The 27,368-nt window shown below is 38.2% G+C and overlaps 1 protein-coding gene across 1 annotated transcript; it reads left to right on the forward strand.

Annotated features, from left to right (window-relative positions):
* Window positions 1-2,756: 2,756 nt before the first annotated feature.
* CDC16 (cell division cycle 16) lies at window positions 2,757-26,586 on the forward strand. Its single transcript, XM_005151346.3, has 18 exons — window positions 2,757-2,915; window positions 4,951-5,005; window positions 5,930-6,027; window positions 6,506-6,544; window positions 7,650-7,790; window positions 10,734-10,893; window positions 11,546-11,640; window positions 12,255-12,388; window positions 14,085-14,164; window positions 17,115-17,164; window positions 17,861-17,934; window positions 18,761-18,886; window positions 19,656-19,808; window positions 20,756-20,819; window positions 21,132-21,193; window positions 23,254-23,389; window positions 24,075-24,165; window positions 25,275-26,586. The coding sequence occupies exons 1-18, from the start codon at window positions 2,868-2,870 to the stop codon at window positions 25,538-25,540; spliced, it is 1,872 nt and encodes a 623-aa protein (XP_005151403.1). The 5' UTR covers window positions 2,757-2,867; the 3' UTR covers window positions 25,541-26,586.
* Window positions 26,587-27,368: the final 782 nt, after the last annotated feature.

Here is a 27,368-nt window from a genome sequence, read left to right on the forward strand (position 1 = left end):
TGGATGAATACATCATGCAGGAAAGAGAAATCAGCATGCAAGAGACCACTCTTCCAAAATTAAACTCTTGGAAAAACCAAAGCCAAATGGGATCTTCATTAATCTATACGATCAACAGGACTTGCTCCTCACTATTGCAAAGAATCAAGAACTGCTGCAGAAAAGAAATATAAATTCCAAGATTCTTTATTTTAGAAAAAAAGAGACCCAAACAGCAATAGGTTTATACCATCCACATCACCGCAATAAAAAGTGTTCTGCAAGCAGCAGACCCAAAAAAGGCTGTTTTCTTCTGGATGTGCCCCCAGAGATGACTTGCCAAGCCCTAGCTTGTTGGGTGGAACGACATGATCTTTAAGGTCCCTTCCAAATGATTCTAGGATTCTAGGCTGGGGCTTTGAGCAAGCTGGTTTAGTGCAAGGTGTCCCTGCCTCTGGCAGGAGTTTGGAACTAGATGATCTTTAAGGTCCCTTCCAACCCAAACTATTCTATGAGTATGATGCATGTGCAAACATTATCAGAACTCAGAAACATTTATTTAAAAGCAGCAGGAGGAAGCTATATGCTAGCACCAGCAGAATGTATCTGTAGGTATTTTTAGAACAAAAGAAAGAAAGAAGGTTCTCAATGCAGATAAAAAAACCCAGAAACTTCCACAAAGTGAGGTAGTTTTAATATGACTGTGGAGCCCTCCCCTTCCTCTCAAGATTTAAGATACTGAAGTGCAGATTCATAAAGCAGGTTTTTTTAACCATCCCTTCATATCTTCTCAACTGTTACTATTACCAAAGCAGTAGGTATATCAACGCTGCTCAATCATTACAGTAGTTTTGCTCATTACTGGTTTTTAATTTGAAAGAGAAACTTATGTATTACTTGAAACTACTTAGAATTCAATTTTTCCACTGTTCACACCTAAAATATTTTTTAAGCCTCACCCACCAGCTCACAAAGATCTTGCTGTTCACAGCACCATGTGTCAGCCCTATCTATCTGCCCACATGCCTACATGACTCCCACAGAAGAAGCAAAACTTTAGAATCTATCCAAAAAGGACATTCTCTTTGAATGACCAGCTACTTTACCAGCAGTGATGTCGGAGCATCTGCCCATTGCAAAAACAGGAGTAGAGCCCACCTGAGCAGAGCCACTGGAGTAGCACTGCTACAGCCTCCCAGCAAAGCTCGAGCAACTACTTGTCACTCCAGCCCCAGAAATAGATGGACACAAGAGAGCAGCACATTACACACCGATGTTACAGAGCAACCTGAGATGATGCACCCTGCTTTGATAACGTAAGAACTAGACAGATGTTAACAAAGTAAAAACATGTTCTGTGTGCATTTCTGTTTTCTCACCTTCACAGAGCATTCCCTGGGCCTCTCCAAGGTCCTGCAGATCACAGATCCTCTCTACACTTCAGACCAGCTCCCTGTGACTATGGCTGCTCTTAACCATCACCCATCCCCAGCAAGAGAGTTTTCTTCTCTTCCAACCCCCACACTTCCTGTGCATCTTTTTTTTTTTCCCCAGCCTAGACTTTTACCTTAGACATTAGCATAAACTCTGAATTTCTATATTTTATTTCACTTTTTGTTCATTTCATGTTTCAAACAGCCCACTACTGTGCTATTCAAAATAAAAGAGGATAGATTCAGAATAGATGTAAGAAAGACATATTTTACAGTGAGGGTGGCAAAATACTGGCACAGGTTGCCCAGAGATGTGATGGATGTGCCATTCCTGGAGACATTCAAGGTCAGGTTAGATGTGATTCTGGGCAACCTGATCTAGTTGAAGATGTCCCTGCTCCCTGCAGGGGTGTTTCACTATATGATCTTTGGAGGTCTCTTCCAACCCAAACTATTCTATGATTTTATGATATTTAAATTCATCTCATTTTCTGAGTTCCCACAGTTTGTTGCCTCGATGTCTAATGCTGAGTAGAAGCCACTGAGCTCTGGTGAGTTATCATTACACCTGGTCTAAGAGAGAAACACACCACTTAGAAGCAGATTGTGGACTCCACCACTCAACAGTTTCTAATTGGTATCAGACTCTCATTCAAACATATTTTATTGCACATGGAAAGATCCACAAACTGACAAATACCTATGCTATTAACTGTACTGATTTCAAAGAGATTTTAAACCAACAGTCAGTCACAACCAGTTGCCGTATTTCTCGGCTTATCCACGCTGTGACTCTGTCACAGCTTTTCCTTCTCCACCAAACACCATTGCTAGTCTTGTAACAGGCATACCCGCTTCAAAATGTATCGTCCACCATCGAAACTATTTCAAATCAGGCATTTTAATGGCTCACACATCTGTTTCTCAGTAGTAAAAGCTGGCATTTTTTCAGCAGTATCCTAGTGGATAATGATTCCATAACTTGTGGGATACCAAAAATGACTGGACAATGAAAGACTCATAGAAAGCGTCCTGACATGCCATCCACCATTGCTGCAAAGTCTTGAGGGAATATTTTCACCTCCAGGCCACAGTAGCTGAAGATCAAGGCAGTGGGGTTTATAGGGACCCTTATAGAGACAAAGACACAACCTTTCTCCTCAGAACTGCGTGAAGAGCCCCATAACAAATTCATCGTGGGCTGCACTGCAGAGAAACGTCTCGGAACGAAGTTCCTGGGGCGGGGGTGGGGGAAGGGGCGCGCTCCCGGAACGATGCGCTCGGGGCGCTGTTTCTCGGAGGGAGCGAAGGGAAGCAGGAAGGGAAGGACGGGGGCGGGTTTGAGCGTGGTACCGGCGGGCAGGACGCCTCGCCAGGCGGGCGGCCAGCTTGTAGAGCAGCGGGCTCGGCGCTTGGGCTACCTCACGTCAGCTTCCCCTCAGCCCCTGCGGGAGGATGAACCTGGAGCGGCTGAGGAAGCGGGTGCGGCAGTACATCGACCAGGTGAGCCGGGGAGGAGGTGCTGGGGAAGGGGCAGCTGGCCCGCTGGCGTTCCCCGGCGCTCCTGCAGGGAGGGATAAGCAAGCTCCAGGCTCTGTAGCCGCGGCGAGACGGTTAAGTTTGAATTAATGCCCCGTTTCCCCTGGCAGGGAAGGAAACGGGGTCGGGAGCAGAGCGCGGTGGGCCGGAAGCGGCTGGGGGCTGGAGCGGGTGGCATATTCCAGCGGGTGTGTGTGTGGTCCAGGGCAGCTTCCTCGCTCGCAGGAAGAGGAAAACCCGCTGTGAAAGCGGTAGGGCCGCTTTGCGGGATCCCTCTCTCGCTGGCTGTGCAGGTTCGGCCTTGCTTACCTGGCCATTATAGCTGTCCATCGTACGTGGAGATGCCCTGGGAAGGTGCAGACTGCTATTAGAAGGGCAGGCTTGTTTTTATTTTCTGATGGATTCAGCATTTATGTTGCTGCAGGGCAAACAAACAAAAACACACCCGGAAATACGCATTAATAAATTAGATTAAGTATAGTATGAAGCTACGCTGCTCTGTTTCTAGTTCAGAGACTTGGTACTGTTATCTCTAGTGAGAGAAATCCTTTTCTTCAGTTAGTACAGACATTTGTGTGCATGGCCAGCAAGTCTGTCAGAAAGATTGATTAGGGACCTAAGTGAATTTGGTGTATTTTACTCTTCTGTTTTGCTGTATTCATTTGAATTAAACTACTTCAACAAGCCGCTGTGTAAGGCAGCTGTATTGTGCAGTTCTGGGGAAGGGGCATCAGGAGGAACATGAGGCTGCTGCTTTACAATATAAATGTAGTCTGTTTACAGTACTGTAAAACTACTCAACAGAAGCCATATAGTGCCTTGTAGGCCTGGACTGTGCTGTTCTCTTGTGGTGACGGAGTTGTTTAAACCTCAGTTTGCTTGTGGATTTTTTGTGGATTTCTTTTTTTTTTTGGGGGGGGGGTTGGGGGGAGTGCAGATTAAACTATTCTCTTGGCAAATTTGCTCTTAATCTGCATGACTAGGGAATGTGGGAACACAGGATAAAAGAGACTGCTTAGGTCATGGAGTGTAATGCTTTTGAATACTGGAATACCATCACTGTGCGTTTTGGAAAGGCTGCCAAACTGCTCCTCCAAAAGCATAAAGCAGTCTCTAAGATTGTAAGCAAACTCCACACCTGTAATGCTGTGAGGAAAGAGCAGAAGTGATCCAGGCTTTTCTAGTGTTGCAGGTCCTTGCAGTCAAAGGGTATCTGTTAAATGTCCATCAGCTCCTGGGAAGCATCTTGTGCCCCATAGCATGGAGAAGGATAAAAAAAGAGCAACAGAAGCCACCTGCCAATCTTCTAAGAGAATAAACCCAGCCAATTCTATGAGGTTTTGCCTAGCACCCCAAATTGGATGGCAACTTTAGCTGAGTTAGTGGGATATACCTGCAAACTCTACTTCTGTAGGATCTCTAGTAGTCACCAGTCTTCTCTATTTCACCCACTTCTCCTGAACTGCAGAGTTCCAGTGAAATTGTGTATCCAAGAGTAAGGGGAAATTCACACAGGGACTATGATTGGTGTGAGGTGAAAGTATCTTGTCTGACGAATTAATATATCTTAATTAGAGATGGTGCTGCTGAAGTTTCCTGGAGTAATTTATGTGTCCTTTATTACATCTAGTATTCTCTTTTTTTAAATGTAGCATTTATTTTATCTGGAAGGGGAAGATTCTTGCTACTTTTTCAGTGGTTGCAGATTGACTCATGATCTGTTGCCATACGTATGTAGTACATACCTCTTGGCCAAAGGTATCTGCATTTAATTTAAAATAAATAATCCCACCTCAAGTTACTTTTTGATATTCTTTAGAAGTTATAGAACTGGACCTTTTAAATTATTTTTTGAACTTCTGAAAATCTCAGATGTGAATCACAGTTCATTAGAGACTATATGCATAACATAAATGTGAATTATGTACAGTGTATTTCAGAATAATTCAGGAAAGCTAACTCCAAGTAAATACTAATTATTTCTATCATACTTTTACAGCAGCAGTATCAAAGTGCCCTGTTTTGGGCAGACAAAGTAGCTTCACTGTCTCATGGTAAGTAGTTGCTTTTTTCATTGGTTTTGATTAACTTCTTTCTGACAGTGTTCTTTTCTGGGGGGGGTCTTTTAAAGCTGTTTGGCTAAATGTTGAAGTTTTGAGTCTTTTCTATGTGAGGGCTTTTCTGTGATCCTTGGAATGCCATTTTTCCCAATAGAGCAGGGCCAATATTCCTTCCCTTTTGAACTTTTGTGTTAACATGAATGTTTGGCCAAACCTTAAGATTTGCGTACCTTAAGAAACAAATGAAAAATCCCCAGAGCTACGAGTGACAGTGGTGGTTTCCTACAGGATTGACTGTTGTTCTGGATGACAAGTAGAATGCAGGTTTACAGAGTGAGTTGATGACAGTAGCCTATGTCTGCCTACTGCCATGCTGCATTTACACTTCTTTAAATGATTCTAGGTGCTCAATCCCACAACAGCTTTAGTTGCCATTAAAGAAGGAGAGTACTAAGCTGTGCTTCTGCAGTCATAACTTCAATCTGCAAAAGTCTAATGCTTTCAATTTTGTTGTTGTTAAGTTATTACTGATATTTTTGAGACACAGTTCTGGGTTGTTTTTCTTTCCTGCCCTATGTCCAAGGGCAGGGTAACCCACAACTGCTGCTTTTTTTACATCTGTATCACTGTTGTCTCCTTCTCATGGCAAACCTCTAGTATGAGGTTCTTTGTATTCACTGTCCAGTGCACTCGCTATCCCATTTCTTTAAAGTTAAAATCTAATTACTTTTTAATTTTAATCTCTCACTGATAGATATTAGAAAGTGTGCATACAGATATATATGTATACACACACCCCAAAACCCCCCCAAACTTTGTAACTCTAGGATGCTAGAATAGGGGAAAAATACTTTTCTAGTGAAGCAAAAGTGAGTATTTTTTATGTTTAAAGATTTATAATTTGCTCTTTTATTTTAGAGGAACCACAAGATATCTACTGGTTGGCCCAATGTCTTTACCTGACAGCTCAGTATCATAGGGCAGCTCATGCCCTTCGATCACGTAAATTGGATAAGGTAAGCTATTTCAGTCAACAACTTATTACTCGTATTCCACTTTTAAACCTCTTTTGCTAACTACAGCGACTTATTCACTATCAGAGAATATTTATGGGAAGAGTAATTTAAAAACAAGTACAGCCCAGTGGTCAGTTAGCCAGATTGAAACTATTGTCCCCAGAGAGGGTCACAGAAAAGAGATGGGGTCCAAGGACGTAACTGCAGCAAGTATAGGAAGGTGGAGTGTCACTTCAGGTATAGTTGTTTAAATTGTCTTTCAGCTCTGCTCATGAGTGATGAAGGCAAGACTGAAGGAAGTGACCTTTGAGAGTTTAATAGTAAGTGTTACAGACGTAGTTGTTTTGGTCAGGAAAGATTTTTGGAGGTGAAAGGGTTGAAGAAGCCATAAAACTGAAAAAGGAGAGAGCAGAATGGAATTTAGCAGTGTAAGTAAACATGTTCTTTATAACTAATACATATGAAACTTCTCTTTCAGTTATATGAAGCATGTCGCTACCTTGCAGCTAGGTGTCATGTAAGTACGTATTTTAACCACTAGTGGAAACAAATCTAACTAAATAAAAGATGCATCTTGGGAAGATTAAGTGCCTGACAGGCAATGTGGATATCTATGTTCATTGGAATAACAGGTTTAGATTTTGTGACAGTTAATTTCATTCCTAAACCTTCAGCATGGTCACTAAACCACCCGTTGTATTACTATTCTGCAAAAATCCAACTGACCTTTTTTCCAGGAAAGGAAATAGAATTATAGAATCATAGAATAGTTAGAGTTGGAAAGGACCTTAAGATAATCTAGTTCCAACCCCCCTGCCATGGGCAGGGACACCTCACACTAAACCATGGCACCCAAGGCTCTGTTCAACCTGGCCTTGAACACTGCCAGGGATGGAGTGTTCACTACCTCCCTGGGCAACCCATTCCAGGGCCTCACCACCCTTACAGTAAAGAATTTCTTCCTTATATCCAGTCTAAACCTCTGCTGTTTAAGTTTCAACCCGTTATCCCTTGTCCTGTCACTACAGTCCCTAATGAATAGTCCCTCCCCAGCATCCCTGTAGGCCCCCTTCAGATACTGGAAGGCTGCTATGAGGTCTCCACGCAGCCTTCTCTTCTCCAGGCTGAACAGCCCCAACTTTCTCAGCCTGTCTTCATACAGGAGGTGCTCCAGTCCCCTGATCATCCTCATGGCCCTCCTCAAATACTCCCTTAATATTTTGTGGGAAAAGATCATGAACCATTTTTCTCTTATGTCTTAATTTGTAGATCAAATGTAGATATTTTAAATAGAACAATGTGCTGCTTGTAGAATAAGGTGATTGTATAAACTATTTTTAGAAGCCTGTCTGCTTCTGTAGGTGCAGAAAATTGAATAATAGATTTTTCTGTAGGTGTTAATTTTATTACTTTCTGTATATTATAAATGACTAGTAAAATAGTTGACTGCAGTTGCGAAATGACACATGTCCAAATAAGAATATGTATGCATGAAAAACCTGCTGATGAGCACTGGTTGTTATAATCTGTGCCTTTGAAATGTGACACTGTGACTATTGGTGCTTTTTTTACGGACGTTTCAAATCCCAACCTTGTTTTTTTCCATGCACATGTTTGGCTAGTATGCTGCAAAAGAACATCAACAAGCTCTGGATATTCTTGATATGGAAGAGCCAATCAACAAAAGGCTTTTTGAAAAGTACTTGAAGGATGAAAGTGGATTGAAAGACTCTACCACAGACTGGGAGATGTCACAGTCCTCTGTAAGTGACATTTTTAAACAAATCACTGAGAAACAAGATATGTGAAGTCAGAAAGTGATTTTACAGCTGTATGAATCTGAAACTCTCTGTTTAAGCTAGCTTTTTTGGATAACACATTTTTTAAAAATGGTGTATTGTTCTCTTTTCAGTCAGAAGTCATGTAGCTGGTTTAAGCCCAGGCTGTAAAGCAGAGCCATGCAGCCCTCTTGCTCACTGCCCCCCACCTTCTTCCCCCCGCCGGAGACTGTGGGAGGAGAATAGAAAGAATGTAATTCCCACGGGTTGAGATAAGAACAGTCCAGTAACTAAAGTATAACACAAACCACTACTGGTACCACCAATAATAATAATGATAAGTCCTGTCTCTGTTTCCTCCCAGCTTCCCCTCCTCCCTTGCAGAGCATGAGACTCACAAAGTCCTTGGTCAGACTAAACATTTGAGCAGTAACTAAAAACATCGGTGTTATCAGCACTGTTCCCAGGCTGAAAGTCAAAAAACACAACACTGCACCAGCTACTAAGAAGGAGTAAAAAATGACTGCTACTGCTGAACCCAGGACACTTGGCCATATGTAAAAAGCTTGGTTTGCAGAGATAAAGAGCGCTTTTCAACAATTTCCCCTAAATTGTTACAGACACTTTGTAGGAAGTTCATGATCTAACATTGGTTTTTAAGGTCTTTAAGCTCTATGCTGCAGTTTCAGACTTGATAATGTAACCTAAGGTTTCTTTCAGCTGGGCTGCAGATTCAGAGTGATAAAGCAAATTTTCTTCTCCTCCAGTTATTTTTAATTAAATACTTCCTTAATCACTCAAGTGTTATTCTCAGTGGGACATTTTTTGATCACGCTTGAAAATTATGAGATGTGAAGGTGAGGTTTTTGAAGCTTGATGAAAAAATTCTCTATAGGCACACAGTTAAAAGGGATTGGTATCATGTACAGGCCGAAGAGTACGTGAAGAGTGTTTGGAGTTATGAACTGTTACAAAAATTTCATCTTAGCTACAATCTAATCCAATTAATTTTATTTACAACTGATTAATATTGAGAGGCAATAAGTAAGCAGCGCTGGGTGTGCTGGGGAGGCTCTGCTCCACCAAGGATGCACGCTGGGGTCTTTGGAGTTCAGTCTCTTATACTTTTGTTGTCCTGGGTCTCAGCCAATCATTTCTTCTCCTTTATGTCAACATGATTCCTTTCTATTGATTTCCCTTGATTGCTGGGGTCTTGTCTCTGGCTGAAAAACTTCTTACAAAAGTTTATCAATCTTTCTCAGTAACACAAAAAGAATAAGGCAAGAAGATGTCTATCACAAGCGTAACCACCATAGGTTCCATTCCTTATATGGTTATTTGTTCAATACATAGGTTTCATAAACCCCTGTAACAGGATGTATCTCTGGGTTACCCAATCCCTTCCTTAAAGTACTCAAGCAGTAAAACAAAGCCATTAAGCACCCTTATTTTAACAGTCAAAAATGATTTAAAAAGAGACTAGTCTATTCCCTTGTTTCTTCTTCTTTCCCTTCATTACATTGAGAACAACATTTATTATAATTAAAGTAATTTTTGTACATTCCACACATGGTACACTGATCACAGGTACATTGGTAGCAACGATTCCTAAGTTCTTGACATGAATCATTCTCATATTCTTTACAAACTGAAGTTTATTAGCTGAAACTATAGTGAAGGTGATTCACAGATGCCCTTTTACCTGTAAGACTGAAGTAGCAAAATGGGTTAAATCATCCGTGTGAACTGATTTTTGAATTCTGGTATTGATGGGCTTAAGGGAGAAGTGGATTAAACAGTTACTGTGGTGCACCTTAATGTGAACATTTAAGCTATAACTGCAAGCAAAGGGAGAAGTCTTCAGCTTTCGCTGTTCATTCTTGGTACTCTGGCCCAGGTGTTTGGGTGGCTGATTATTGAACTAATCTGTGATCTATTTTGACTGCAAAATAACCCAGCCAAAAAACCCAGCTTCATCAGCCCTTACCTTCAGAAATGCTTGTGATAATGTAGTTCATTAATGCAAGCATGGGTTTGGTTTGCCAAAGGAGAAAACTGCTGAAGTGGGTGCTGCTACAAGAAATTTCAGATCTCTTTAGGACTGTAGCTTTTTCAATCTTAATTTGGTTAGTCTGCACAGACACTAGCTCCAGAGTAGGAATGACTGCTCTCTGAGCTGGTAACAATATTACCACTTCAGCAATCCCCTGGAGTTGGTTAGTCATTAGTGCAGCTATCCTGTTTCTGATGTGTGAGTTTCTGAGAGAGTTGGTCTGTCTAGTTAGTCTAATGATACAAGATACCTGATGTGTTAACTTCCTCCAAGTCATTTCTGTGGTCTTCTGACTAACTTGAACACTCATCTAGGGAGTTTTGAAAGATCATAGTTATTAGACATCATAGCACAAACTTAACTGTGGTAATAATGATCTTTCACTACTTTTATTTCTTAAAGCATCTATGTCTTGGATTGAAAAGAAGGATATATTTTTCTTCTCAAAGTAATTGAGTCCATTTGACCTTATGCATCTGTACTGCAGTCATTCTTGTCTTGCATGAAACACGTGGTTTCACAGTCAACAAAGAAGTGAATCCCCTTTGGAAGTGACTATTTTCCTATATTGAGTATGAAGAGAATTTATTCTAATTAGCATACAACTCAATATCAGAGAGCTGGATGCCAGAAGTAGAAAATATCTATCGTATTTATTTCAAGCATGTGTTTGGCAGTAGATAACCTGACAGAGCATTCATTTGACTTTTCTGGGATGATAGAGACAATATTTTATTTACAGACAACACTAGAAAACCAGGTTCTGTCATACATGAAATGCTTTTTACTTTTCAGGGAGCCCATTTGATTTGTGCTCAAAACCAAATTACAAACATTGATTCAGTCTTTGACCTCCAGCCCTGCTTTTCCACCAGATCAAGAGCTCTATATGCCTTTTGCGAGGAAAGATCTATGATGCTTTGGATAACAGAACCCTAGCAACATACAGCTACAAAGAGGCCTTGAAGCTTGATGTTTACTGCTTTGAAGCATTTGATCTTTTAACATCGCACCATATGCTGACGGCACAAGAAGGTCTGGATAGCAGTATCTTTCAAATACCAGTAAAATTTAGCTGATTTCTCAATATGCCTTTTTCCTGGATAAAATTTAAAGCAGTACTATAAGGAACAGACTTTAGAATGTATAGAATATTAATAAAAATAAATAGAAAATTTATTAAATTAATAGAAATTATAAGCCACTCAAATTTACATTTGAATTGTATTTTCCAGTCTTGTAGTGCTAAAAATTAAAAGAAACAAATTAACTTAGCTGTCCTGTTTGTTAGCTCTGAAAGCTCCTGTGCTCTCTGCTCAGCCTAAATTTTTTTCCTGTGTTCTTGATTTCAGAGGCTTTGAAATCACAAAACCCTACTGGTGTTTGCTTAGTTGTAGGAGGCAGTGGTTAATATAGCATTTCGAGTGATAAAATTTGACCTGTAGAGTAAATTGAAAATTAAATTTAACATAATCTTAATTAAATTTAACATAAAAGTGTAGAAGGAAAAACTAAGAATTAAATAATTTATTTCCATAATTACTAGCATTATCTGGTTTAATGTATCTGTACTGTAACCTTTCTTGATTCAGGATGAGCATCAAAATTATTTGCATTTCTTATGTCCTTAAAATGTTGGATCTTGCAATCTAATATGATCGCTTAAATTCTTTTTTAATTCCGATAGAAAAAGAGCTTCTTGAATCTCTACCTCTTAGTAGACAGTGTACAGAAGAAGAACAAGAATTGCTTCACTTTTTATTTGAGAATAAATTGAAAAAGGTAAGCTCCAAAGTGACTGAAAAGCTGGAGAATTGACTGGAAGTCTTGACTTGAGGTATAAATTTTCTTGGGATTCAGTTTATTGTAAGCATTGTAATAAATTGTAGTTTTGGTTACTTCAAAATTTATGATGCAATAGATATCACTTTATGGGGGGTAGTATAACAGTTTAGTGTGCTTACTTTCTGGTGTTTGCGACCACTTGAAATTCTGATTTTTAGCTTGGAAAACTTCTAAGTGAGGAAAAAGAACATCAATGATGTAGGCAATGTGTCAGATACCTGAAAATACTAGGATATACCAACAGACTACCTTTTTCCAAAGATAATGAGAGCACTGAGAGTCAGCAGTAAATTGCTCAGTATTCATTTCTCCAGCCTACACTTACACTACTGATGCTGGCAAGCATCTTTCACATTCTAAATGAGTTTTCTAGTGCATTATAAAGAAGCATTTTACACAATGTATGTTTTATGGACTTTCAGTTTAAAACTAAGAATTTTGAGAAGGTTAATACTTCTTAAATGTTCTTCTAGAACTACAAATATTAATACTTATATGCCTTCTGATTTTAGATCGGTGGTTGTTTCATATGTTGTTCTTTTGTCTTTCAGTATAATAAACCCAGTGAAACACTGATTCCTGAATCAGTAGATGGTCTTCAGGAAAACCTGGATGTGGTAGTATCCTTAGCTGAAAGACATTATTATAACTGTGACTTCAAAATGTGTTACAAGCTTACTTCAGTGTGAGTATACAAAGCAACTTCCAGGGTTTTTTTCTCATGTGGTGAAGTATAATAGTTAGGCCTGGATTTACAGCGAATATTGCTGTTTAGTGCACTGATATACATTGCAATTTGACAGAAAGTTTCAGGTAGTTAAAATGTGTAGTTTGTGTTTGGCAAGACACATTTTTGTGGTATGTAACAGAAGTATTCAAACTAAAGCTCCAGGTAGTCAGCAGTGTGCTGCACTTCCCTTCATCCATCCTTACTCTTGTACCTTCAGTTCTGTGTACTCTCTACCTGCTTCTTGTTTGGCCTAGAGAATGAAGAGGTTTGGATCAGTTGGTTAGTTAGGAAGTATAATTTCTCTGGCTGATTGAAAGTTATGTTCATTTTAATATGCCAAGTTTTATGTTTCAGTTGTTAAGTAGCCCAGGTATACACTGCAGCTTGGTTGCCAGATGGGTCAGAACAACAACATGGATTGCTTCTGAACTACTGTAAATCTGAACATATGGTTGTGGAGCTATTTTTCCTGCTGGCCTGACAATACCTTTTTAAGAAAACTGTGGTTTTGTTTATGTAATGCATAGTCTCAGAATATTAGTGTAATAAAATAGAAGGGATTTGAGTTATTTTCATTTTTACTAGTACAGCTTTTTCTGAGTTGCAACAAGTCACGACTATGTAAAATATCCCAAAGAGACCAATAGAGGCAAGATTTTTGTGAGGGCTGTAGGCAGTGCTGACTGCTAGGGTGAATTTAAGCATCTGAGTAAAATCGTGATCCTGTTGAAATAAATTACTCCAATTAAGTAAATAAAATTATACTATTGCATCTTTGTTTCTGAAACTTAAATGCCACATCCTATCTAGCAGAAAGTGGCAAGAGTAAATATCTCCTAGAGAAGGCTATCCCAAAAGCCAGAACTTGGAAATGAGAGTCTGAAAAATCCATATAACTTCAAAGTTTTAGACTCCCTTGAAGAGAGGATTTAATATACTTGTTCATATGTTCTTTTATACTTTTTATTTGAAGTACTTTGAACTATTTAAAAATGTCAACTAAACTTTTAACTATTCCAAGGTGTATTTCTCAGAGAATAGAGTCATGATATTCTACCTCTGATTTAAGAGATTCTTTGAGAGTTCAAGGCATCTTTTTTTTCTGCTTAGTTCACCAAATGCTTCTAGAAAGGGCACATGCCTACATGCTTGTCTGTGAGACTGTCTTCCATTTCTAAATGCCACAGGAAATAAAAATTAGAACTGAGATAAATACATTTCCTAAGGCATACTGCTTAGTGTTAAGCTCAGAAAGTTGAGGACTACTGCTTGAAAGTTTCTGTCAAATGCATGGAAAAGATGAACAGAACTGTTGTTGTTTGCTATTTGCTGGTTAAATTCAAAGTAACCTGCAAACAAATGCACATTGTATTCTGTTTTTCTGATTGTATATTCAGCTTGCCAGAGAATTCTGTTACTCTCTTTTGTTAAGCTGTATTAATAGTTATTTTTCTGGTCTTAAGATAGCTTTTATTAGTTACTTTAGTTAATAGTTACTTTCTAGTCACAAGTAGTTTCCCAATGCCTGAAGTGGTAATTAACTGGAAAATTACATACTATAAAAACAGTTTGCTTATAACACATTAAAATTTTGGAAATGTGCATTGCAGATTTTTTAATTTTTTTGTTCATTTGTTTGGGTTTTTTTTAGAGTAATGGAAAAGGATCCTTTCCATGCAAATTGTTTACCTGTGCATATAGGAACGCTTGTGGAGCTTAACAAAGCAAATGGTAAGAAACGTAACATTTAATATGGGTCAAAAGAAGATTGTGAATCTTCAATTTTAAAAAGTAATTAAGGATTGCAAGAAACTGCCTTAGATACCATTTAAAAAATTGCATATATTTTAACTGCTGCCTGCAGTTTCAGGAGAACAGGGGTACCTGGAAAAGAAAGGACTTTCAGAGCTGGTTGAGGGGAGCAGTAGTGCAGAGCCTTTGAGTGTCGCTATCTTTTAACCACTGGGCTATGTTGCCAGACAATTAGTGAGCTACACTGCGTCATATCGTAGAATGGTTTGGATTGGAAGGGACCCAACCCCCTGCCATGAGCAGGGACATGTTCCGCTAGACCAGGTTGCTCAGAGCCCCGTCCAGCCTGGCTTTGAACATTGCCAGGGATGGGGCAGCCACAGCTTCTCTGGGCAACAGAGAATTTTTGTTGTTTGATTTCTGGTTTGTGGTGATCTTTATAGAGTATCTAGGTGTACTTTTTTTTCTCAACAATAAAATATACTAGAAAAACCTTTTTAGCAGTGTGTATGCTTAGTTAGATGTGCTTATTCCATATTAGAAAAAATTCTAGATTATTGTTGTGAAGACCTCTTTTTAGTTCAAAGAAGTTGATAATCATGCAGCACCTTTGTTGGAATTACAAGAATAGCTTACTTAGAGCTGGCATAGCTTTTTCTTACTTCAGAATGCATAAAATCATCCAAATCATGTGAGGAGCTTGAATGGCTTTAAAACCAATTGGAAAATAAAGGAGCTCATATGATTTACAGTATTTCAAAGGATGGTATGTACACAAATAGGTCATTAGGTGTACTAGTACTTTTCAATTTTAGCAAATGTACTTTTCAGTTACAGTTAACGACATGTGAAAATGTGGCCAGTACTGTTTTTTTCTTCCTTCCACATCTGCCTTGAGAATCATCTTATAAATAAGTTGGTATTTTGTAAGCCAATTTTCATGTTCAGTTTTTTCTGAAGCCAAGAATTTATGCAAAGTACTCCAGGACAAGGTCATCAATTTAAGAGCACTGTACTCTGAAGGAACAGAAATTTTATCATAGAATCATAGAATACCGGGTTGGAAGGGACCCCAGTGATCATCTGGTTCAACCTTTCTTGGCAAGAGCACAGTGTGGACAAGATGTCCCACCACCCTGTCCAGACAAACCTCAAAAGCGTCCAATGTTGGGAAATCTACCGCTTTCCTGGGGGATTATCCCAATGGCTGATTGTTCCCACTGTAAAAGAATTTTCCTCTTGTGTCCAGCTGTAATCTCCTCAGCAGTAATTTGTAGCTGTTGCCCCTCCTCTTTCCCCTTGTGACTCCTTGTAAAAAGAGAGCCTCCATCTTCTTTGTAGCCACCTTTTGAATACTGGAACATGGTGATAAAGTCCCCTGAGCCTTCTTTTCTCAAGGCTGAACAGACCCACTTTTCTCAGCCTATGCTCATGTTTTTGGCCTTTCTCTGGACCCTCTCCAGCTTGTCCACATCCTTTTCTGCGTAACAGGGACCAAATCTGAACACGGTATTCCAGGTGTGGCCTGGCAAACACTGGCTAGGACAATGACATCTTTATCTCTGCTGATGAAGCCCTTGTTGATGGAATCCAGCTTCCCATTGGCTTTCTTTGCTGCAGGAGCACACTGTTCATTAATACTGAGTTTGCTGTCCACCAGAACAGTGAGGTCCCTTTCACAGAGCTTCTTGCTAGCTGGGTAGATCCCAGCCTGCGCTGCACTCCTGGATTGTGTTTACGTAGGTGCAAGAGGTTACTTTTATTCTTGTTGAACTTCATAAGGTTCTTGCTAGCCCGCTTCTCCAGCCTATACAAGTCTTCCTGCAGGATGACTCTCCCTTTCAAAGCATCCACTTCCTCACTCAGTTTGGTATTATTGGCAAACTTCATCAGGGTATGATTGATCTCAGCATGCAGTTCAGTGAAGACACTGAACAGTTTTGGGCCCAATCTGATCTCTGGAGAGCCCCACTAGCGACTAGTTTGACAAGGAGCTATTTACCACCACCCTCTGGATGCAGCAGGTCAGCCAGTTCCTCACCTGCCACACAGACTCCTTGTCAAGACTGTGACACATCACAGCTTCTAGGCAGAGACTGCGGGAAACTATATCGAAAGCCTTGGAGAAATCCAGGTAGACAGTGTCCACCACTTGCTCTGCATCAACTGAGCAGGTTACTTTGCCATAGAAGGCAGTCACGTTTGTCAAGCACGATTTGCTTCTGGTGAATCCGTGCTGGCTTTTCCCAGTTGTGTGCTTCATTTGTCTTGTGATAGTCCCTAGGAGGATTCACTCCATAACCTTCCCAGGGACTAAAGTAAGACTGTCCCATAATGCTGTTTCTTATGAAATTGCATAGGCAGCAGATTTGTAATCCTGTATCTGATTGCTTCTGCTGTTAATACAAAATCTGTAGTAAGTTATTCTAATAACTAGAGTTATTATTTAATTAGAAAAGTATTCATGGAGAATTATTCCAAACAATATAATAATTCATTTGCTTTTGTCCTATATTCAGCATTCTAATGCACAGGATTCTACTTTGAATTTGATCTAGCCAGTATGTTATACCTTTTGAATGTAAGAACTTCAGTACTGTTTTGTCTTGACGAGATATATTCAACAGTAATACTGCATGCATTTCTTTTAATATATACCCATGACCTAAGCTGTTGTGGAATTCGTAAAGGGGTGGGATGTATAGCTGCTTATTTATGTGCTGTAAAGACTTAATGGGGTTGGTTTATTTGGTTTTAGTTAACTGAAGCAGCTTGAAGCATTACCATGCAACAGAAAATGCTTTTGTTCAATTTTGTATTAATAGCATTAAGTAGTGTAGAGATTTTATATAGAAAGCTAAAGGGCTTGAAATATCTTAATGTTTTAGCACATTTTAATTTTCTTTTCTCTTTTTTTCCCACTATGTAGAGCTTTTCTATCTTTCTCACAAACTGGTGGATTTGTACCCAAATAATCCTGTAAGTTGTTCTAAGCCTTCATTGCCAGCTAGCTTTTTTCTAGGTGAAAGTGGATAAAAGTTGTAATGCAACAGTCAGTCTGAGCAACAAAATTCAAAATCTGTTTGTGGGTGGAGCTAGTAAAAAGGGTTTACTCCATTTATTTTCTGTGCATTGAAATTTTCTTATGCCAGGGTTCTTTCTTTAAAACAAAGTACATGTAAAATACACTCATGTGAAGTACTCACTTTGAATAATAATTTAAAACAAATGTCACAGAATTACATAAATTGTGGCTCCCTGGGCAACTTTTTCCACTGTTTAATCACCTTCACAGTGAAAATTATTTTCCTTTTTCTCAGTCTGAATTCTCAGTTTTGCAACTTGTACCCATTGCCTCCCACCCTATCACTGCACCTCAGAGAAGAGTCTGCCTCTGCTGTCTGTGTTCCCTACCATTAGATAATTGAAAATGGCAGTAAGCTTTCCACTTAGGGCCCTCTTCATGGGGCTGAACAAACCTGGTTAGAGATGCACATGCCAACAGTTTTAGCTTGTCTGTAATAAATAATTCAAAGAGCTGGCTGTGATTTCAATGAAAAGTTTCTAAGGGTTCGAATTATAATCTGTTTCTTTGTTTTGTGTCACTTATGGCAATATTTCACTAAAATCAGTGTGATATGTCTAATAATACTCTGTTTCAATTTTAATGCACAGGTGTCATGGTTTGCAGTAGGATGCTACTACCTCATGGTTGGCCACAAAAATGAACATGCCAGAAGATACCTCAGGTAAATTTTTTGGGGTTTTTTCTGTTTTTCCCTAGCGAATCTGTTGCTCACTTGCTAAATAAATATTTAATGCTCAGCATTGATTCAAAACTCATAAAATAAACGGTAACCTCAATAAATTGGTTACTACTGAAATAGTCCCTTTGTTGATACCTTTTTCTTGTTACAGTAATTTAGATCTCATCTGTCTAGATACTTTTAAAAGGAGATACTTACATGGAATCTCTTTTGGCAGTCAAGTTCCTGTTACGGACAGGAGTAGTCCCTGCATTTGCTCATGCTGCCAAGCTAACTACAGCTGGGTAATAAAGCCTCAGTTCTTAGCTTAAGGATACTCAGGTGGTTGCCCAGCTTCAGGTCTTAAAGGGAAGAATTAGAAAATTCTGACATTTGGCTGTCATTCCTTCTCTGCACAAGCAGCCTTGGGCTAGTCAGTCAGACTGACACTCTTTCCTGTAGGTCTTCTGATGTGATATTTATATATTTACATCTATGTGATAGAATATATTTATTTTGAAATGTACAGCTAGAAATGCTTTTTGTAACTTGCCCAGTTCACCTATTAGATTATTATGTTCGGTACTGTCAAATAATTCCTGCTGTCCCTGAACAGCAACAGAAATAATACAGTGAATTCTTGAAAATACTTGATACTTTCAAGTGCTAAGTAGTTTGAACTTTTAAAATTAACTTTGTTTACCACTGGTCATAACAGATTATTCTAATAGATACCTAACTATGTGGCCTATCATTGCTATGTAAGTAGTCACCTGAAGCAGATGAAGTTTAATTTCAGATGTGTTTGCTTGTGACTTGCTCTTGTTAGCAAAGCTACTACACTTGAGCGAACCTACGGGCCTGCGTGGATAGCTTATGGACATTCATTTGCAGTTGAGAGCGAGCATGACCAAGCAATGGCTGCATACTTCACAGCTGCACAGCTTATGAAAGGGTATGTCAAAAATGTCATATTTAGGAATACAAAAATCAATCTATAGATAGTGTCTAATATTCATCTCTATCCCTTTAAACAGTAGGAATACATTTGCAGCAGTTATCTGGTAGAGAACAAAGGAGGAAAAAAAACCCAAATAATTTCATCATCTGTATTTAACTGCATTATTTGTGATTACTGTTGTGATTTTTATAAGCTCTAAAGTAAAGCTTTATATTCAGGCAGCTTGTGTTCTGCCTGAAAGCTTTCTGAAATTTGTGAATCATATTTGTCATACCAGGTCATAAACTGCTGTATAGTAATATCTTGAACAGCTGTTTCATGCTGTGGAGAAGGTTGTAAAATGAGTTGCAGACTAATTTTGGGCATGCTGCATATAAAACTACTGGTTTTCATTGTAGTTAATGGTAAATGTAATCCCTTTGGTTACTACTTCTTCCATATCCTATTTATAAATTAAATATGTGAGGGAAACTAGGAAAAAAAAATGCTCAGAACTAAAGTATTGAGAAAACATGATTCTAGATACAGGTTACAATTATGTATTGGAGTTCAGATTTTTCATCAGAGTTAATAACTAACAAAGATGTAAAATCTTTAAAATTGCACCTTAGGTTAACAGTCCACTTAAAACAGCTTTTACTTGGATGTACATAAAGATATGCAAACACAGCATTTCCTTGTAGCTTGTGATGCCATTTCTGATAAGTGGATGTTTGTTTTATTGTGGTTTGTTTTTTTGTTTTGTGTTTGGTTTTTATTGTAGGTGTCATTTGCCAATGCTCTATATTGGACTGGAATATGGTTTGACCAACAACTCAAAGTTAGCTGAAAGGTTTTTCAGCCAAGCTTTAAGTATTGCACCTGAAGATCCTTTTGTTATGCATGAAGTTGGAGTGGTTGCATTTCAAAATGGAGAGTAAGCTTGCAAAATACAATTAAATACAATCTTAAATACGGATTTTCCTGAAGTGTAATGTGCCAGTATATCTGCTAAAGTACTTACATTGGGCTATAGTTTCTTTTGGTTCTAGTTTAGATGGTGCTTATCCTAAACCCTTGATTTCTACATTGTTATTTGTTGTTTAAGTTTTAATGACAAAAGAATTTAATGCTTGAGGAACATGCAAAGATTGATTACCAGTACCTAGTACCTTCCAGTATCTAAAGAGGCCTATGAGAAATCTGGAGAGGGACTTTTTGCAGGGGCATGTAGTGACAGGACAAGGGGAATGGCTTTAACAGAGGGTAGATTTAGATTAGATATTAAGTTCTTTACTGTGAGGGTGGTGAGTCACTGGCACAGGTTGCCCAGAGAAGCTGTGGCTGCGCCATCCCTGGCAGTGTTCAGGGCCAGGTTGGACAGGGCTTTGAGCAACCTGGTCTAGTGTGAGGTGTCCCTGCCCATGGCAGGGGGGTGGAATTTGATGATCTTTAAGGTTGTTTCCAACCCATTCTGTGATTGTCAGCTTGTGTGTGCCTTTCGATGTGTAGTTGCATGCCTTGAAAAAGGCATCTGTCACCTGTCTGCACACACAAGTGTGCAGTGTAGGTACATGCTATAAAATTTTGTACAGCAAAATATTTTGTCATCTTGGAAGTTTCCAAATCTCCTGAAATATTCTGGAAAAAAAAACCCTAAGGGATGTAAGATGTATTTAGTGAACATTCTCAGTTTTAACTTTGACTTGTCAGCTCTTAAGAGCATTTGCACAGTCTATTCAAACATAAATTAGTTTTTACATCTAATTTCACTCATACAGACAAATAATGTTAAAGAACTGTTCCTTGTAATACAGTTTTCTTATGCCACTAATTAAAACTCTTCACTAATTTACTTTTGTTTCCTCTACCCTCAATTTTTAGCTGGAAGACTGCAGAAAAGTGGTTTCTTGATGCACTGGAAAAAATCAAAGCTATCGGAAATGAGGTATTTTTTCTAATAACATTCACAATCCTTAATGTGTAAAACTCTGGGAAATTTTGCAATATCTTGTGACAAAACATGCTGTGTTTATTTTAGGATAGAAGCAATAAAGTATAAATTTGACTTTAAAAGCTTGACCATTTATTTGTGATGGAGTATGTTGGGTTTTTAGATGAGAACCATCACACTTTATCTTCAGTGCTACAGGAAAAAGGCAAAAAGTATGTTTCTATATGAAATAAAAATAAATTCAGCATAACATTCACTTACAGTCTAGGAAGCTGCAATAACTTGAATTGCTGTGTTATTTTGCAGGTGACAGTGGATAAGTGGGAGCCTTTATTGAACAACTTAGGACATGTCTGCAGAAAACTCAAGTAAGCAGAGAGTACTAGAGCTTCATTTAGCTCAAATACTGCAGAAATGTTTTCTCTAGGCCTGCTTCTTATTTATATCAAGATTCCATACCACATGAGAGCAGAGTTGAAGTACTCTATAGGAACAAAATTCCCTAAATCAGCTTCTGAAGATAAATGTTAATTGCCCCTTATATCCAGTTTACTATATGCAACTTAAAGTACTTAATGTAAAAGCCTTTCCTTAACTCTTGGTTATTATTTGATAGAGCTTTTAGATCCTTGTTTGGGTGTGAATTCTAACTGACTGCTGTACCAGGCCTGACACACCTGAGTATGTCCAGTGATTTAATTAACAGAAAATGGTTTTGTGCTGATTAATTGTTTGGATCAGAGCTTGGGGAGGTTTTATTGAAGCAGAAGACTCAGTGACATAAACACAGCAACGAAGTATTACTTTATGGCTTGTGAGAACAGAACTGTTTCATGTTTACATTTAATGAAGAGAAAAAGAAAGTGCATAGTGCATGCACAAGATGTAACAGTTTTAACATACAGAACTGTTTTATTCTTAATTACCTTTATCTGATTTTAGCTAGTGTTTTATTTAATTGATACCACATCTTTCTTCTTAGTGTCATGGTTTTGTCAAATTGGTGCATACTGTAATTTTTGTTTCAAATCTCCTAATGAGAATGTGATTATGGTAGATACAAGCTGTACTTATGTTTTGGTAGTAATTGCTTTGTGTTTGAGTTGCCAATTAGTCTTCATTTTCATGATGAAATACGGATGTGTAATAGTTACCTCTTCTGCCAAGATCAAACAAAAGGCACTGCTGCTGGAATCTATTCATGAGTGTAATTGCAGGGTTTTGGGTTTTTTTTCAAATATTTGTTTCAGTTATTATTCCTCTCATTTTGGGTTTTTTTTGGGTTTTTTTTTTTAATTTTCACAATAAGTTGCTAACTGCTTACATCACAATTAGGACAACTTGCCTTGTGTTATTTGTTCAGGTTCAGCAACCTAATGTATTTCTATATCATTGTAAAGCATCTTTCAAGCAAACAGAATTCAGGCAGCTGTACATGTGCTTTGAGAGCTTAAAAAATTCTTTAGTAACTAATTTATTAGTGTTTGTAATATGATATTGTTATATCAAAAACCGTACTGGATATATGTCTACTCACTAGTATTCTGTGGTTGAAATTTGAAAGCAGCATATTAAAATACAGTGGTAGTTAATTGGACAAGTAAATAACATTCAAATCGTGTGAAAGGTTTGCTGCAAGCAAAGAGTTGCATATTTTCTTCCTCGATTGTTACTTAATGCTGTCTGAGAACTTCATGTGTTGCTATTTGCATAATTTTAGTCTAACTATAGACATTAAAATTTCTTCTGTATAGACAATTGCTACCTTTAAGAAGTCAGATATGTCTGTCAAATGTGTCAGTTTCTCAGAGTAATGCCATAATGTACATTTAATGCTTGTTTTATAAAATAACAAATGCTATAAGCAGTCTCATTAATGGATAATTTTCAAAGAAAGGATAGCTGTTATTGGGAAGAATTAACATGGGTATGTGTAAACCTTTCTTCTTATAGAGACTAGCAAAATAGAAGTGACAAAAGTATGAGTGCATGCAGCACAAAGGTTGTGAAATTTCTGCCAAAAGAGCTTCTCTCACTTTGCAGAATGAATGATTTAGTCTTGTGTTGCTCCTCTGCTCCCCAGGGGAAGGAAATGAAAGCTACAGAAGGAAAGCTAATGTTACAGTGAGCTGCATTAAACTTCTAAAGCAACTTACCATACCAGATTGCTAAGATCATCTCCAAATGGGGCCTGGCTGCAGGCAGCTGTTTTGCTGCATAAGGAAACAACGATTTCTCAATTATATTGAGGAGGAAAAATGTCGATATCCACTAGTCTTTAGTGCATTCTGTTATGTTCAGAGTATGAAGCAATGATTTTGAAGTTCTTGTAGGGCCGTGTGCCAGTGAGATAAGGAAAGTACCAGTACCATACTAGAAAGACACCTTTCACCCTGCAGCTTGCTAACAGATCTTCTGTATTGAACAGGAAATATGAAGAAGCACTGGAATACCATCGTCAGGCTCTAGTATTAATTCCTCAGAACGCTTCTACTTACTCTGCCATCGGCTACATACACAGTCTAATGGGCAATTTTGAAAGTGCCATCGACTATTTTCATACGGTATGTAATGAGTTTAAATTAAAGTGCTGGTCACAGATTCTGTTACTTACCTTTTTATAAAAATAAAAACTGATGACGTAAAAGCTGGCCATTTTGGAAAACTTAGTACTTGGATCCTTCTTTGTTACAAATCAACTGAATACCTAATTGTCATATACATTTTATGTGCATAAACTTCTCATGCAGCTGAAATAACTTAAAATACTTCCAACCTGTGCCTTAAAGTAGATGTTTTAAAGTGCAACGTATGTTATGCTTCATGGTTTGTAAATGATTCTCTCTCTGTACACACATACATACCTTGTCTTGGACACTTCCCAGGGATATGGAATTGTTTAAGGCCTGGTTGGACAGGGCTTTGAGCAACCTGGTGTAGTGGAAGGTATCCCTGCCCATGGTAGGGGGTTTGAAGTAGATGATCTTTAAGGTCCTTTCCAACCCAAACCATTCTGTGATTCTATGATTCTATATTTGTTGCTGGTTTTGTTTTGTGCTTTGCTTTATTACTGTTTCAGACAGTTCACAGAATAATATTACTTTCTTTGTGCAATGTTTTGCTTGTACAATGAAGCCACTGCTGTGATAGCATTGTTGAGCAACAAAAAAACAAACTTAGCACCGTTGTGGACTGAAGATGTAAATGGTATTATTTGGTACTGAATACTTTCAACTGTGTTTTTAATAGGCCCTTGGTCTTAGGAGGGATGACACATTTTCAGTCACAATGCTTGGACATTGCATAGAAATGTATATTGGTGATTCTGAAGCCTACATTGGTAAGTCTTTCACTTATGTGACTTCTAATGTCATCAAGTCCTTTAAGAGGAGTCTTACTTTTAGTCAAGAAAGACTGTCTACCATTACCTAGTTAACTTACAAAGTAGAGTATGTTTTTGTTTGGTGGGGTTTTTTTTGTTGGTTAGTTGGTTGGGTTTTAATTTCTAATTGAGTCAAAACTTATCAGCAATTGCAGCTGACCGCTGGTTTTTGTAAGCACCATGACAGTAAATTATTAACAGAATAAAGAAAGGAATTACTTTGCCATGGAAGGTGGTGATGGGTTTCTTTTATAGGAAATACTGATTTGTGACAACTTAGAAACTAAAGGAGGGGGTGAAATAAAATAGGAATGTGGATTTAAAAATTGGAGCACTAACGCTAACACTGCTGTAAAGACGTATGGGCAAAGCATTTTCATTGTGTCAAAACTCTGCTCTGTGGAGACAGGATAAATTACTCTGCCTCCAAAAACACAGCTATACATGTGGTAAGAAAAAAAAAAACCACTTCCTAACAGTAATTTGTCATATTGCCACAGTTGGAAATATTCTTTGAAAGCTTTCTCTCCCCCCAAAAAACTACTTGTGCTTCCCTGAAATTAGTGATTTATATGTAATGAACGCAGTTGATGTACTGTCCAGCATGTTAATGTGGCTGAAGCCAGTAAAAGCCATCTGTGTGATCTATTGCTTTTCCTGAAGATTTTTTGCACAATCGAAGTGTATGTTTCTCCTCAATATTATCAATATGTAGTCAGTTAACACATCTGGATGAACTGTGCAGATGTGATGTGTGTTAATTCAAATCGTGCTGTGTGCAACTTAAGTCAGAAAGAATGCCTCTTAGAGGATTGGGGAGCAAATTGGCAATTACTTCTCATAACAGAAGTCTGAATCAGAGTTGTACCTCATACATTGTGCTTTTCTTCAGAAAGGGGGCTGCTGGATTTTTTCAGAACAGCTCTATCAACTTCAGTCATTAAGCAGTGAGAGCTCCCTGTTGGTCTGAAAGCAGAAAAACAGTAGTTTCTGGATGATAGCTTCTTTGGCATACATTTTTGGGAATGCTCATTTAGAATAAACTAATGGTTTGACTGTTTTCCTAGGAACAGAGATCAAAGACAAATTAAGATGTTACGACTTTGATGTACATACAATGAAGACATTAAAGAACATCATTTCACCTCCCTGGGATTTCAGAGAATTCGACATAGAAAGACAAACTCTGGATGAAAGTGGCATAGTAACTTTAGAGACATCACATCAAAGAAAAAGTACAGATACCAGCCGCCCACTGGAAGAAACATTTGAGATTGAAATGAATGAAAGTGACATGATGTTAGAAACATCAATGTCAGACCATAGCACATGACCATAAATGTTGATAGCTCATTTTGTTGAAGTACAATACATTTGTTTTAGCATTTTTGTTATGGTGTTCTACTTTCAAGAATTTACTATTTTTCTATGAATTCAAACTACTACTCTGTACTTAACACCAGAGAAATAATGCTTGCCTTAAGGATGATTAAAAAGTATAGGTGGACTATTTCTACAAAAATAATCATACAAGATGAAGTAAAAAATAAATTCACTTTTTTTTTTTAAACTGTTTACTGATCTGTCTGACATCAGTAAGACTGTGAAGGCTTAAAAATAGTACTTCACATGGAACTGTTCACAGTGTTGTTACATTGAATAGCCAGTCTAATATAGCAGTATTGTGACTTCTGAGTTTTCATTCTGTCTGTGTGGAATGCCTTCTCAGTAAATAAACAGAATTTCATTAAGTTTTAGACATGCTACTTCATAAATATATATTCATTTAAGGACCAATTTCAGTGGGTTTCCATCATTTGACTCTTAATTTGGCATACATTAAGCTGGTGACAAAGCATGTACTACATTCTCCCAGTTATTAATTTCAATTCTTTATCTATTGTATAACTGAAAGATCACTTGAAAACTTTTTCTGGGAAGCTGACTACACCACAAACATGATGTAAATATGCTTCTGGGAAGCTGACTACACCAAACATGGTGTAAATACTAAGATCGATCAGTCTTACAGTAGTGTCATAAGAAAGCTGTAAGCCACAGTGTACACTACCATAGGGACCACGCTCCCTCTCTTCACACAGTTGCTTTGTCAATGCAAAGGATTAACTGAGTAATACACGTACACACTTTTTACAAGCCTCTAAAGTGTGGTATTTTTAAAGTCATTGGTTCACTGAAAAAAAGAAGTAAAACATACACCTCTGAAACAGCAGCAGTGACTTGTCTGTCTACTACACAGGACAGGTCTGTTTGCTGCTTTAGCATGAATGTTGAATGTATTCTGTGTAATTCTTTTCCTTTGTTGCCTTTTTCACCTGTGTGACTGTGGGGCTTATAATTAAAAACTTAATGCTACAAGTGTCATATTTTCTTCTGTGACTTCCAGTTAAGTATTGGCATTTAATGTTCAGATTTCCTGAAGTGAAACAGGCCAGGCTTCAGTGTGAAGTACTTCAGACTCAAGAACTAGCAGTTTTTCTGTAGTCAAAGATTTTTCATTAAATACAAAAATTATTTTAGTCAGCAAAGTAAAATTATTGGTCTAAAATGTAATTTCTACACTGTATCACAGTGTAGTTGTGTATTTTCATGCTCATAGCAGCCTTTCAGTATTTGAAGGGGGCCTATAAGGATGCTGGTGAGGGACTATTCATTAGGGACTATAGTGACTGGACAAGGGGTAACGGGTTGAAACTTAAACAGCAGAGGTTTAGATTGGATATAAGGAAGAAATTCTTTACTGTTAGGGTGGTGAGGCACTGGAATGGGTTGCCCAGGGAGGTTGTGTATACTCCATCTCTGGCAGTGTTCAAGGCCAGGCTGGATGAAGCCTTGGGTGATACGGTTTAGTGTGAGGTGTCCCTGCCCGTGGCAGGGGGGTTGGAAATTGATGATCTTAAGGTCCTTTCCAACCCTAACTATTTTATGATTCTATGATTCTATATGTATTTGCAGTTACACTTTTAGCATAACATGGATGTTTGGTTATTGTAATATAATTTTAGTCCACTTTATTGGGGCAAGGTATAAAAAAAACCTGACATATTAGTACGTATCATGGAAGATTCCCTATAACTTTTTATGGCACTTTATCTATCTGAGACAAGGGATGAAAACAAGTACCTGTGTTGAAGCCTTGC

Source organism: Melopsittacus undulatus, chromosome 2 (assembly GCF_012275295.1).
Source record: "Melopsittacus undulatus isolate bMelUnd1 chromosome 2, bMelUnd1.mat.Z, whole genome shotgun sequence".
Lineage (NCBI taxonomy): Eukaryota > Metazoa > Chordata > Aves > Psittaciformes > Psittaculidae > Melopsittacus > Melopsittacus undulatus.

What these genes read in the sequence shown, in the direction of transcription:
- CDC16 (XM_005151346.3), top strand. Translation starts at nt 2,868, where the DNA reads ATGAACCTGGAGCGGCTGAGGAAGCGGGTGCGGCAGTACATCGACCAG. An exon ending in GGAGCTTAACAAAGCAAATG is followed by an intron (nt 14,165 to 17,114) that starts GTAAGAAACGTA and finishes CCCACTATGTAG; the next exon opens with AGCTTTTCTATCTTTCTCAC. An exon ending in CCATCGACTATTTTCATACG is followed by an intron (nt 23,390 to 24,074) that starts GTATGTAATGAG and finishes TGTTTTTAATAG; the next exon opens with GCCCTTGGTCTTAGGAGGGA.